At 32.4% G+C, this 13,936-nt stretch overlaps 1 protein-coding gene across 1 annotated transcript; it reads left to right on the forward strand.

Annotated features, from left to right (window-relative positions):
- The first annotated feature begins 7,181 nt into the window (after positions 1-7,181).
- Positions 7,182-13,110, forward strand: LOC145036361 (protein argonaute MEL1-like). Its single transcript, XM_078984811.1, has 20 exons — positions 7,182-7,752; positions 8,792-8,982; positions 9,071-9,223; positions 9,321-9,451; positions 9,541-9,647; positions 9,718-9,821; positions 9,907-10,045; positions 10,117-10,233; positions 10,323-10,433; positions 10,520-10,591; positions 10,657-10,776; positions 10,865-11,033; positions 11,098-11,219; positions 11,293-11,430; positions 11,503-11,708; positions 11,791-11,854; positions 11,927-12,062; positions 12,136-12,209; positions 12,303-12,429; positions 12,516-13,110. Exons 1-20 carry the CDS (start codon positions 7,276-7,278, stop codon positions 12,704-12,706), a joined length of 2,949 nt encoding a protein of 982 aa, XP_078840937.1. The 5' UTR covers positions 7,182-7,275; the 3' UTR covers positions 12,707-13,110.
- Positions 13,111-13,936: the final 826 nt, after the last annotated feature.

A 13,936-nucleotide genomic window follows, 5' to 3' on the forward strand; every position in this document is an offset into this window, starting at 1 on the left:
AAGAGTTAGTTAATGGATTGTACCTAAATTAGAGCCATACGTTTTGACTCTCCCATCTCTTAGATCTCTTAGGTAAATAGGGCAGCTTCGTCTCCAATTCCCCTTCTCTTGGCAATAAAATCAAATGGATTCCTTTGGAATGACATATGGAACTATCTCAGAATCTATCTTTTCTGGATCCCTAATGTCACCATTTCAATATCCATTGAAGTTTGGGAGTTTGATTTACTAGACAAATTTGCTCGACCAGCTCGCCAAATCATTTCTGATTCAGCAGCTATAAGCAAATAGGTCAAATCAATGAGGGTCACATCATGATCCATCATATAGTACTCTCTTGCGAACTCACTATATGATTCAGGAAGCGACTGAGAACCTAGTCAACAACCAACTTACCTGAAATCTCAACACCCAACATCCTTAACCTTTTAATGTGTGACTTCATCTCTAAGACGTGTATACACACAGATTTCCCATGTTTACTTGCCAAAAGGGCTTGAGTGAGCTTGAACTTTTCAAGCCTTCGAACTAGTGGGTTAGGGAGAATAATTGGAGGAGGTGGAGGAAGTGAAGCATGATCTCTTGTTCCTCGATCGAATTGTGGAATATCATCTTCATGTGGAAAGCTTGTTCCACGGGATTTGGGAATATCATAGTTGTCGTGCTTTGACATCTACAAAACGGGAGAAACTAAATTCAAGTTAGTTGATTGATTGAGTCCTTAATAAATCACCCAAATGAGATATTAAGGCTAGGACCCAACACAATACGCTACAACCTAGAAAAGGGATGCCGTAATTTAGTTGCAGAATATTTGAAGGTAGGTAAATGACGATTTACCAATTTCCACCATGAAAAACGAAAAGGAAATTTAAGTTGTAAATCTATGAAAACTCCTAGATCCTTTGAGATTCATTGAACTTTTCAATGCATGTTTAAATCTCGATATGCCCCTCTAGTTTGTGACTGGGATACCGAGGATCACAAAGCGGGTGTGAATAACCATGCAAACTTACATGGTTCCCCCACATGTTACAGTCACCTATTCGATGTGCCGGTTAACCACACACGCTCCACCGAACTATGGCAAACATCGAGTCACCCTTTGCTACCTTTGCTTAGAACCATTTAGTGTGCTGGTTAACCACACACGCTCCACTAACGTCTTCGCAAGGGCACAAAGCGTAATTTCATGGAATTACATCAATTCACTTTTGCCTAAAGTAACTAAGATTGGGAATTTTGTACAACTTTTAGTTACTTTATACTTCATTATACCTTTAATGGAAAGGGTTTGTCCTATCCTACCCGTTCGGCTAACGACCCTCCACCAATCAAGGAAGCGGTGGGTAAGAGTGGATACCCATTAAACGACCATTTTATAGGCCATAACCTTATACCCTCCTTATAGATTGGCTTCGTGAATGAGGCTTACTAACGGTAGGACTAGCATTTTAGTTATACATATATAATATTAAACTTTTAATGTTATACATAGTATAAGGGTGTATTTTACACTTTTAAAATACTAGATGGTTTAAATTATACTTTTAATTAACCAAAATCATTATGGATTTATTAACTCTCTTTTAATTATTCCATTAGTTATTTTAATAAAACCATAAGGGTTTAATTTGAACTTTTCAAAATTAGGGTTTTGGAATTTAGACTTTCAAAATTAACTTTTAATCAACAATTTAAATTCCAAAACTTGAGGGCAAGTTTTGAAACTTTTCAAAACAATTAGGTTTTAATATCACTTAAAATTTTCGAATTTAATACATTTAAATTAAAATTTTAAATATTAAAACTCTTGATTTAATAATTATCTTGAATTATACTATTATTTTTAATTATTAAATCATAATGGATTATCTAAATCATGAGGATAATTACCATTTATACATTTAAGATATTCTAATCTCTTAAACATCTACATAGATTTCGAAAATAAGGGATGAGATATCCCAAAATCTTTAATTACCATATTTAACTATTAAAGGATAATTACAAGATATGGGATAATTCAAATCCCTAAAATTTAGGATCTAACCTTGGGGAAGGAGGTAATTTCGAAATCCAAGGGTTGGATAACCCTATATTTCAAAATTTTGGAGGCTAAGGAAAGGGTTTGGGAAACCCTAGCAAAAAATCGCCAACTAGGGTTTTGCAACCATAATTGAGAAAATTACCTAGCCTTCAGGGTTTATTAGCCATAAACCATAATATGTCAAGTTCATACATTTGAAAAAAAAAGCTAATTGAAAACAAAAACTATTGGCTTTGATACCACTGATGAGTTTTATACAAACAATCCTATGTGTGCATGCAACCCTAGAATTGGGTATATGTTTTACTATTAGTTACACAATATTATGAACACATAATAAAACCCTAATGAGTCATATTATTTTCGAAATTCACCAAGAAGATTAGAATACATACCTTTTGTTGTTATATAGTAATAACAACTCAAATCCTCCTTGTAATGGCTTTAGAAAGCTTAGAGTCACAAGTGTCAATCCTCTAATAGCTCACAAACACCAAGAGCAAAATGATGAAGAATGATAAGAGAGGAGGCACCCAAAAACGTGTGGAAACCCTAAGGAAACTCTTGGCCACGTTTTTGGTGCTCTAGGGATCCTTAAATAGTGGGGATATTAGGGTTATCTAACAAAGAAACCCTAATTTGACTGCTTAAGCCCTAAGCAACCCATTGACTCCCTCCTTAGAGTCCTAGGACGATTTCTAATGGGTTTTCCCATAGAATTCGTCCACCCTTCTAATATGGAGTCCATTAGCCCAATATTGAACTATCATACAATTGATAATTCTAGTCCCTTAAGTTTAATTAATGTCTTTTAGCCACAAAATTAATTCTTAATTAATTATTGACTAATATTAATTAACCAATATGATTTCTCCTTTAATATATTATTCTCATAATATATTAATAAATCATAATTAATCCTCTCTCTCCATAATTCATCATATCAAGTTGCTTTGGTGAAGGCAACCCAAAAGGACCATACACCATTGGATCAAGTACATACCAAAAATAGTTATGAACTTAGACATTAATCCAACACTAGAGACTAGGAAGAGCTTTACAGTTGATCTCAATAACTCTCTCTAAAATCCCTCAGCAATGAACCATACAAATTTCTTAGTGTATTTTCGTATGTTTTGATTTGCTCGTCGTCACATATATTTATAGATAGATATAAACCCTAATGTGAGAGATGGAAGAGATCTTGAGGATCTTGAGTCAAACCGGGAACTCAACCCACATGGTAAGTAAATATTCTATAAATCGGTTCATCAATAATTTATATTCTTACCATAATAAATTGATTTCATGATAACATTACATATATATGAAGTGGTCCCATAATTATGTAACATCGATTATTCTTTATAATGACTCTGACCAAAATAAAACACAACAAACAAAAAAAAACCCACGAACAGAACAAAATACTGTTCACAAATGGGTTCTCTTTTATAATATATATATATATATATATATATATATATATATATATATATATATATATATATATATATATATATATAATATGACTTCAATATTTTAATGGATTATTAAAATATTAAATTTATTATGATAAATATCATTCAAATTATTTAAATTTATGTATATATGTGTTAAACTTGTGTCATCTTATAGGAATTAAAGTAATATGATTTAAAAACAAAACTTAGTTTTTACAATATTAATTGTCGCTATTTATTTCATAGTTAATGATATCGCTTTAAATACTTTTAACAAAATATGTTTGTTATTAGTTATCTATATGAATATGTATTCTCGGGCACATAGATTCGTCTAGTTTTACTTGTATTTTAATAGAACTCTTTAGAATTTCAAATTGAGATTTTTAACCTGTTTAATAAACGGATTCAATCTGAACCAACGTAATGTGATATTTGTATATGCAAGGAAAAAAAAAACTTATTTTACTAAGATAAATCGATAATGAGGTTAATTTAAATGACCATTGAATGATAATAATTACAAATATATTATTGGTAAGCAAAACATTAAAATTTCTAGTAAGGGAGTCGATGATATGTAGTTTTGGAACCACCAAACAATCTATATAGTAGGGCTGTGCAAAAAACCGCACAAACCGCACAAACCGCCCACACCGCACCAAACCGCACCGCATAATGCGGTTTAGAATTTCGCGGTGCGGTTTGCGGTTCATCATTTTATCAAACCGCACTATGCGGTGTGGTTTGCGGTTTGTATTTATAAAACTGCGGTTCAAACCGCACCGCACCGCATGTTATATATACTTTTTTTTCTTTATTTTGTTATAACTTCAAATCACGATTTAGAAATGATGTATATAAATATATTTCTTACAATAACCAAATATCTATAACGTAACATTAAATCACTATTAGATCAAGATCTCATGGTTTACAAGAATATATAAATTATAACGGTAATATAAAACAATAACAATGATACTTACAAAACTATAGTAACATGGGTCACAATTTATTAAAAACGATTTAACTCGAAAATTGTATTTGTTTTTATAAAATGAAAGCAATCATTTTTTAACCCGGTCAGGTTTTTAGTTTTTTGATAGATTTAATGTTAAACAACACATCAAACCGCAACTAAACCGCATAAACCGCCCGCATCAAACCGCACCGCATCATGCGGTTTTGAACATCTGTGGTGCGGTTTGCGGTTTCTAAAATATTCAAACCGCATATGCGGTGCGGTTTGCGGTTTTGACTCGAAACCGCACCAAACCGCACCGCACACACCCCTAGTGTACTCTAACTTTTATTATGCTTACCTTTTGCTATTTTTTTTTAAACTTCTATTGTCAAATTAAAATTTATATAAAAACCGGATGTCATTATTAAGACTTAACTCTTTGAAAAAAAATATTATTTGTTAATTAAAATCGCCAACTAAATACCATGACAGTCACATTAAATATCATATTTAATGTTTTAATCGAAAGTAAATGAAACATTTTATGCGTCATGCAATAATCAACATAAATTGAACATGATGTAGGTCCCCACATTTAAAATGACGGAAATACCCATTGTGACGCTTAACTTACCCAAGAAGTTTTTGGAAACCTCGAAATTTCCGGGCATTTGCTTTTGTACTCGTACCATATTCCATGTGCTTTACAAAGAATAAAGGTAATTGACAAATTACACTTCCATGATAATTGATAGGTAATTAGGTATATAACTGTCTATGAACAAAAATTAGATAAATTATATAAATAAATTGAGACCATATTCATGAATTATATTTTAAAAAATCAAAATATTTAAAAAAAAAGATACTGCAATATATGGCAGCGAGATTTTGGGTACAGTTTGTTCTGAGCGGCAGTTGAATGATGTGGGCATGTCCATGATAAGGACGTGGGTGAGAGAATCCATATAAAACGCATCGCCTCAATTGTACGTTGCTTCCATAACCCGCCAAAAATTCCTTAGTATTATTGTTAGCTTTAAATTGGTAGATTTTTGCTTAAAATATATATAATCAAAATCTTATAGCATTTGTCAAAAGATATATAGAATGATGTGGAAAACATAACCGCATCACCATTAACATGATTGAATGAGTGTAAAAGCTAGTAAAAAAGTAAAATAAGGTTATGTCATGTGTTAAATGAGTGAAAAAGCTAGTAAATGAGTAAATATATATATATATATATATATATATATATATATATATATATATATATATATATATGAACCCACTAGTTTATAACCCGTGAAATCACGGCTATAAAATTAATTAAACTTTAATAGTTAGAACATAAAATTATTAATCAATTATAATCATTAATTTAAATAAATATGTGAAATTATATTACCTTATAATTCGTATTAATTTTATTTTAATTTTTATTGCATTGTTATTAATTTATTGTAATTAAAGTGAAAATTTTAAAATTTGAAATAGAGAATTAATAGGTTGACAAGTAGTATTCATTAATTAAGAGGTTTAATAGGGTGATAAATGTAAAAAAAAAAAGAATAAAATATGTATTAATTAGGAGGCCTAATATGATGACACATGTCAAAAAGAGATTAAAACTATTCTTTTATTAGAATAAGGATTATGATTTAATTCAAAAAATGACATCATATCATAAGAGCTCATCAATATTAGTTATTTTAGTAATTAACTTTATAAAATTTACCTTTTTAGATAATTAATAAAATATTTTCCTATATTTCGTTAGGTTGTAATATAATTATAAGATAACATTCATATATTTAAATATATTATTTAAAACTAGTTGTGAAACCCGTATATTATACGGGTTGATTAAAACAAAATGTTAAATATAAACGATTAAATGAGAAGTTTATTTGAATTTGAAATTTAAAATAAATAAAAATTATGAGAAAAAAAAACATGCAAAAAATAAATAAATTAAAATTATTGTTTAGTTATCAGACCTATATACTAAACAGGTTAATTATAACAAAATGTTAAACACAAAGGTTTAAACTGTAAATTTATTTGAAATTGAAATTTAAAATTTAAAATTAATATCATTATGGTAGGTTTAATTTATGGAAACTAATTAATAATACATTTGAAATGGAAAATAAAATAAATGACAAGTGGAAAATAAATATATTTTTAAATTATGACAAAATGACATGTGGCAAATTGAATGAGAGAAGGACATGTGGCAAAATCATTTTTATTTATTAGGATAGATTTATTTTGAGCAATTTATATCACTAATATCGAAATGTAACGGCTTTTATTTATAGACATGCCATAATGTCCCAAATGTTTTAATATAAAATCATATTTGCAAAAGATTTGTTTGAATATGCATTATTAAAACAAACTTTTACGATTTAGATAATTGAATCATAATCATTGAATTAATTATCTTATCTTATTACGAGTAATTTTATGAATAATTTTCTCATATTAATACTTTTTAAAAATATAATCGTTTTAAAGTTGGGAAGAAAAAGTATCGGAGCACATATCGGGTACACGATATGGGCAAAAGCGGCGAAAAGAAATCAAACGGGCGGCATGTTCAGTAAGATTTGACGTTCGCGTGTTTCTGGTAAACGATTTTACCAATTTACCCTCCGTCTGGTTGTGATTATATAACACGCGCTACCAACTCCTCCCCTCCCAATCACCTATCACACAGTACGCGCTCATCAGCATCTCGTCCCTTCACTTTCTCTCTCTAAAACCGTCTCTGAATTTGTTTTCCGATGTCTGGAAGGGGCCGTGGTGGCGGTGGCCGTGGGCGAGGGCGTGGCGGCGGACAACCGTCGCAATCGCATTCTCAAGACGCCGGCGGTAGAGGAAATGCCGGCCCTCGAGTGCCTCCACAGACGGTTGCTTCCTCTTCGACTGTGACTCAGTTCGGAAACCTTTCTATAGGTTCATCGGCGCCGTCTCCTTCAACCGCACCCGCCGCCGCTAGGGCAACTGCTGCTGGTACAGTTCCGCAGCAACCGGTAATGCAACAAAATCCGGTTCAAACTACCCCTGCGCCAGTGGTTTCCGCTCAGCAACCGATTGCGAAATCAGCACAACCTCCGCAGGCTTCGTCGGTGGCTCCTACTTCATCGAGAATCATTAAGGCACCGCCAAGGACTGGGTACGGAACTCTAGGTCGGAAATGTGTTATCCGAGCGAATCATTTTCTCGTCGATCTCGGCGAAAAGGATCCCTATCAGTATGATGTAAGATTTCTCTCTACAGATTACTTTTAATTATTCCTCAGTCGTATACGGTATGTGTTTTCACTACATGTTTAGAATGCGTGTATACACATACTAACGTCATTGTGTTTTCATTTTTAGGGAGAATCGTACATAAGCATTTACAGAGATATATTATGTGTTTTTTTGTCCGGATTTTCGTATCTATGGATGTCATCAACAATTATTAAGTGAAAATTAGTTTTCTCAAAGCAAATCAACTCTAATTTTAACATGTTAAATGAAAAATGTACATTGTTCTTCATTTTTGTTCATTTATGATCAGAAAATGGGTTCATCAACTCATCGGTATGTGCATTCATATTTTGTGGTTCTGTTTCTGTACGGATCTCATTAGTGAACCAGAATCTCCATGTTGCATCATTTATTTTGATTTCTATTTTCATACATTCATCCTATATGTATCTCATCCTTCATTTAATCAATTAGGCTAATAATAAAAGAGTTTCAGTTTTCTTTCTCTTTTCATTGTATTGTCTTCTTCCTACTTCACGTAGGTTTGTTCGTTGTTTTTTCCATTTCGTTCATTAGTCTGTTGGCTTTCACATGTCTGTCTGAGTCAGGTCCCCATTTATGACTGATTTTAGAATATGGTTAACTAGTATAGTATCACAGTGATTTCAGACTACTGTCACTTTTTTAGCACATTATTCAGCAACATTTTTGTTTATTATTTAAAGCAAATATTTCAATTCTTTGAGACTCTAGTAAATTGATAAACAGTGTGTAAATGTATTTGTATCTTTTCTATAGAATCTATACGTACATATTACCATATTTGGGTTTAGTTTTTTCAGACAGAGTACCCTCATTTTCGATGTTGCAATGTAAGCATAAGTGCATAACACAGTTGTCTTATCTGGGTACTTATTATATGCCATTTTACTGTATATTTCTTTTTTTCCCTCTTGTTTGCTGGTTTGAAATGCAATGTAGTTATTTTAAACACGAGATATGTGGGTTATAATGAACTTTGTGTTCTGTTATTGCAATGTTTTAGGTGACAATTACTCCGGAGGTTATTTCAAAGACTAGAAGCCGTGAGATTTTGAAGCTTCTCAGTGAGTTATACAAGCAATCTCATCTGGGAAACATGTTATTAGCCTATGATGGGAAGAAGAGTGCATTTGCTGCTGGACCTCTTCCATTTGAATCAAAAGAATTTGTGGTGAAACTCAATGAGAGTAATGGGTATAATTTATATTTCTTACTATCTGTGTCTTAATTCTTGCTCTTTCAAAACAATTATCCTATGTTAATGCTGGTATGTATATTGTAGGCGTGAAAAAGAGTTCAAAGTGAACATCAAGTTTGTTTCCAGAAAGGATCTGCACCATTTAAGACAGTTTCTAAGTGGTAGACAGCATGATAACCCACAAGAGACCATTCAAGCTCTTGATGTTGTTCTAAGGGAGGCAGCATCAATAAACGAGTAACATATCTATTTTACATTTCTATATAATTTTTTCCCTCTATTTTCTACATATTAAAATTTATCTGAGGTTGTTAATATCTTCTTGTAATTGCAGCCGACAAATCATTGGTAGATCTTTATTTAGTGCTGAATTTGGGAAAGGTGTGCTTGGTGATGGGATTGAGTATTGGAAAGGATTTTATCAGAGTCTGCGCCCTACACAAATGGGTTTATCTCTAAATATTGGTGTGCATTTCTTTCTTTGTATTTTTCTCTTTATTTTTTTTCTTAAAATTTTAAAGTAATCAGTCATTCTGAATTGTTTTATTTTCCAGACATGAGTGCTAGAGCATTCTATGAAACAAAACTAGTCACTGAGTTTGTTGGGGAGTTTCTTGGGAAAGATTTAATGAGACCCCTTTCAGATCAAGAGCGTATAAAGGTAGCAAAACTTTGTTACTATTACATTCTATTAGCAAAAGGGGTAATCATGTCTTTTATGATAATTACAGGTGAAGAGAGCTTTGAAAGGTGTGAGGGTTGAAGTGAGGCGTGCTGATTATATGAGAAGGTACAAGGTTCAAGCATTAACAGTCCAGCCAACCAATCAACTGACGTAAGCTTCAAATGATCATTTAATTACTTTTCTTAAAAAAGTTTTTATGTTTTGTTAACCAATTTTTTTTTTCTTCTTTTGTTAGTTTCCCTGTTGATGATACTGGAAAAACCATGTCTGTTGTTCAGTACTTCAGAGAGAAGTACAACATTCATCTTAGGTATCCACATCTTCCTGCAATCCAAGCTGGTTCTGATGCAAAACCCACATATTTGCCAATGGAGGTATGTTTTTTATTATTATATTTATTTGGAATGAATAAATAAGTTGTGCTGACAGCAATTTGTGATTAAAGATTTGTAGGATTGCTGGTGGACAGCGATATGCTCTGAAGCTTAATGAGAAGCAAGTGACAAACTTTCTTAGGGCTACATGCCAGCGTCCACTTGACAGGGAAACTAGCATCAAGAATGTATGAACTTTATAAACTAAAAAGTTTTATGATTTTTTTTAATGTATGATTAAAAAATGTAATCTATTTGTTTTTTATGTTGTTTGTAGACTATGGTAAGTAACAAGTACAATGCCAACCCACTTGTGAGCCAAGCCTTTGGACTGGCTGTTAAAGAGCAGCTGACAATGATTGATGCCCGAGTCCTTCCACCTCCACATGTAAGTAACTTCACATTTTAACCTCTTTTTTTTTTTTTATTTCATATATATTTTTTTAAAGACTTGGATTCACTTTTGTTATTCAGCTCAAGTACCATGGGACAGGGGCTGGTTCAGAAATCAATCCATCAGTTGGTCAATGGAACATGATGAACCTGGTAAAGTTGTACTTGTCATTTGCTTTGTAATTTACAACTTTTTCACATTTGTTCTGTTTGTGTAGAAAATGATCAATGGAGGCACAGTGAATTACTGGGCGATTGCCAACTTCTCACGCCACAGGGAAGATGCTGTTGGACGATTTATTCATGGACTGGTTACCATGTGTCAGAACAGAGGAATTGTATGTATTTGTTTTCCACTTTTTAAAATGTCATGGACTCTTGGTAATTAGTAATTATGAACAACATATTTTGTTGCACTCTTTGAAGGTGTTTAATCCCCAACCTCTGATTCCAATGTACAACTCTGCTCCAAACTACATTGAAAAAGCATTGGTTGAAATTCACACCCAGTGTACAGCCCAACTTCAAAAGGTTGCACCTGGCAACTCACTTCAACTGTTGTTTGTGATTCTTCCAGATGCAAAAGGAACTTATCGTAAGTCTTTTATATCTTAATTTATATCAAAATACATTGATTAATTATTGTTTATTTCTTTCAGCAAGAATCAAACGGGTATGTGAGACAGAGTTGGGAATCATTTCCCAATGCTGCCAGCCAAAAAATGTGATGAAGCTTAGCAATCAGTACTTTGAAAATGTGGCAATGAAGATCAATGTTAAGGTATCAACTAATCAATTACCATTATTCTTTTTCCTTTTATTAACGTAATAACAATAATAGTATTTATAATTAGGTTGGTGGAAGAAACTCAGTCTTGGCTGCAGCTCTTGCTAATAGACTTCCCTACATCACGGAACGCCCAACAATAATTTTTGGAGCTGATGTAACTCATCCTTCACCTGGAGAGGATTCAAGCCCTTCCATTGCTGCGGTAACTTATTTTCATTTGTTTGTTTATTTAAAGAAAAATCTAATTTTGTATGTCTGTAATTAATAAATAAAGGTGGTTGCTTCAATGGATTGGCCTCAAGTGACAAAGTATAAAGCCCTAGTATCCGCACAGCCCCACAGACAAGAGATCATTGAGGATCTATACTCAACCACGACTGATGCAAGAAGGGGAGTGATCCATACTGGCTTAATCAGAGAGCTTTTGATTTCCTTTAAAAAATCAACTGGTCATAAACCACATAGGATCATTTTCTACAGGTATCAGATGGTCACTTTTTCTCCTTTTTCCTGCTAAAACTTTGCATAAAGTTTCTCATTGTTGTATTATTATCACACACAGGGATGGTGTGAGTGAGGGGCAGTTTAACGAAGTCTTGATGAGTGAAATGGATAAAATCCGAAAGGTAGAGAGAGGTTATGATTTCAAACTTGCAGTCTTGAAAAAACTTATGTGTTTTGATGTTTATTTATATCAGGCTTGTATGTCATTGGAGGAGGGGTATATGCCACCTGTAACATTCATTGTTGTGCAAAAGAGGCATCACACACGTTTCTTTCCTATGAAGCATGGAGATAAAGCTAGCACTGACAGGAGTGGCAACATTCTTCCAGGTATTTATTTGTAAATACATAATAACAATGGTTTCATTTTTATAACATAAAAATGAATGTTAAACGTTGGCAGGGACTGTGGTTGACACCAAGATTTGCCACCCAACGGAGGTTGATTTCTACCTGTGTAGTCATGCTGGTATTCAGGTGAACCAACTGAACTCTACTTGAGCTTAATAAATCTTTCAGTTTAAAAGCAAGGTGATGTGATTGATATAGATACATATCTGATTTGCACAGGGAACAAGCAGGCCAACACATTACCATGTGCTGTATGATGAGAATAAGTTCACTCCCGATGGTCTCCAAAATCTAACAAATTGTCTGTGCTACACTTATCAAAGGTGTACAAGATCTGTGTCCATAGGTATAAATAAGTTGTTTATCTTTGAGTATAATAATATTATATGCTAAAACTATATTATATGATATATTTCAAATAAAAAAATGCAGTTCCTCCTGCTTACTATGCGCATTTGGCTGCATTTCGTGCCCGGTATTACATGGAGGGGGCTGAATTGTCTGACAGTGGTTCTTCACATGGAGGGGGAGCTGGGGGGCGTGCAACAAGAGACCGGGTTGCTGAGGTGCGTCCTGTCCCTGTGATTCATGAGAATGTCAAGAGCGTCATGTTCTACTGTTAGCTCTTTGTTTTGGGCATAATGGTAGTAAAGTAAAGTAGCATCTGTTTTTGGGTAAATGAGACCAGACAATATATATATATATATATATATATATATATATATATATATATATATATATATATATGGTAGTAAAGTAAAGTAAGTAGTTTTTGGCTTTTTAAATCATACAACAATGGAAAGAAATAGAGGAAGTAAGTAAGTAAAAGTAGGTTTTGGGTTTTTGTGGCATGGATGTAGATAGGCTAGCTGGCTTTAAGCTTTTGGTTTCACAGTGTTTTTGGGCATATGTTTACACCACCACTCACTTTGTTACGGTGGGTGGTTGGTTGGTTTTAGATTTAATCTTTATCTTCAACAATGTTATTTGCTTGGATCAATGAATGAATTCTATATCTTTTAACTTACGAAGTTATCTATTTCTCATTTTTTGCATTCTTTCTTGCAAAGTTGCTCTACCCAAGTCATATGTTACCCAAATGCTTTTTGGCATGGAACAACCCACCCACAGCAATCTATTAATATATTTTGTAAACCATGTTGGGTATCATTCTCAAATAAAAGGGATTCTCAATTTCGTCCTTTTTTTTTATACACAAAATTTTCTTCTTCCCTTTTTCGTATAAGAAAGCTTATGTGTTTACATTCCCATATCATTCCTTACTTTGGCCTTTCTCTTACTTCAATTTGCATTTTTTCTAAAAGCGTTCACAATTCAGATGTAACATGAATCTATGATTAAAGTGTTCAATAAAGTTACAAGGTTGCTATTAAAAAGATATTTCATGATTGTATCTCGCTAAGATGGAGATAAGCATGGAAAACGAAAACCTTACTAGAAAGCACACATGAGGAAAATATGTTTTTTTATTTTTTTTGAAATGTCAAATCCTTATACTAATAAAAGAGTAGTTTTTTTTGATATGCATTATTATATTAGACATTTTAGTTAATGTGTTATCACTTGTCAATTTATTAGTTTTATATTTTAAATTTATTAGTTTTATATTTTAAATTTATTAGACCTCTTGTGATTCTATTTAAAATTTAAAATTTAAAATTATTGTTTTCATTAATTCACAAATAAAAAATATCTAATATATATTAAAAATTAATTTTATATATTTATTTGAATCAATGATTATAATTTCACATAACTAATAAAAACATCTCTTAAACTAATAATTTATTTAAAATAACTTATTAATAATTTTGAATTTTTACTATAAAAGT

Source organism: Lactuca saligna, chromosome 1, assembly GCF_052625555.1.
Source record: "Lactuca saligna cultivar CGN05327 chromosome 1, ASM5262555v1, whole genome shotgun sequence".
NCBI classification, from domain to species: Eukaryota; Viridiplantae; Streptophyta; class Magnoliopsida; order Asterales; family Asteraceae; genus Lactuca; species Lactuca saligna.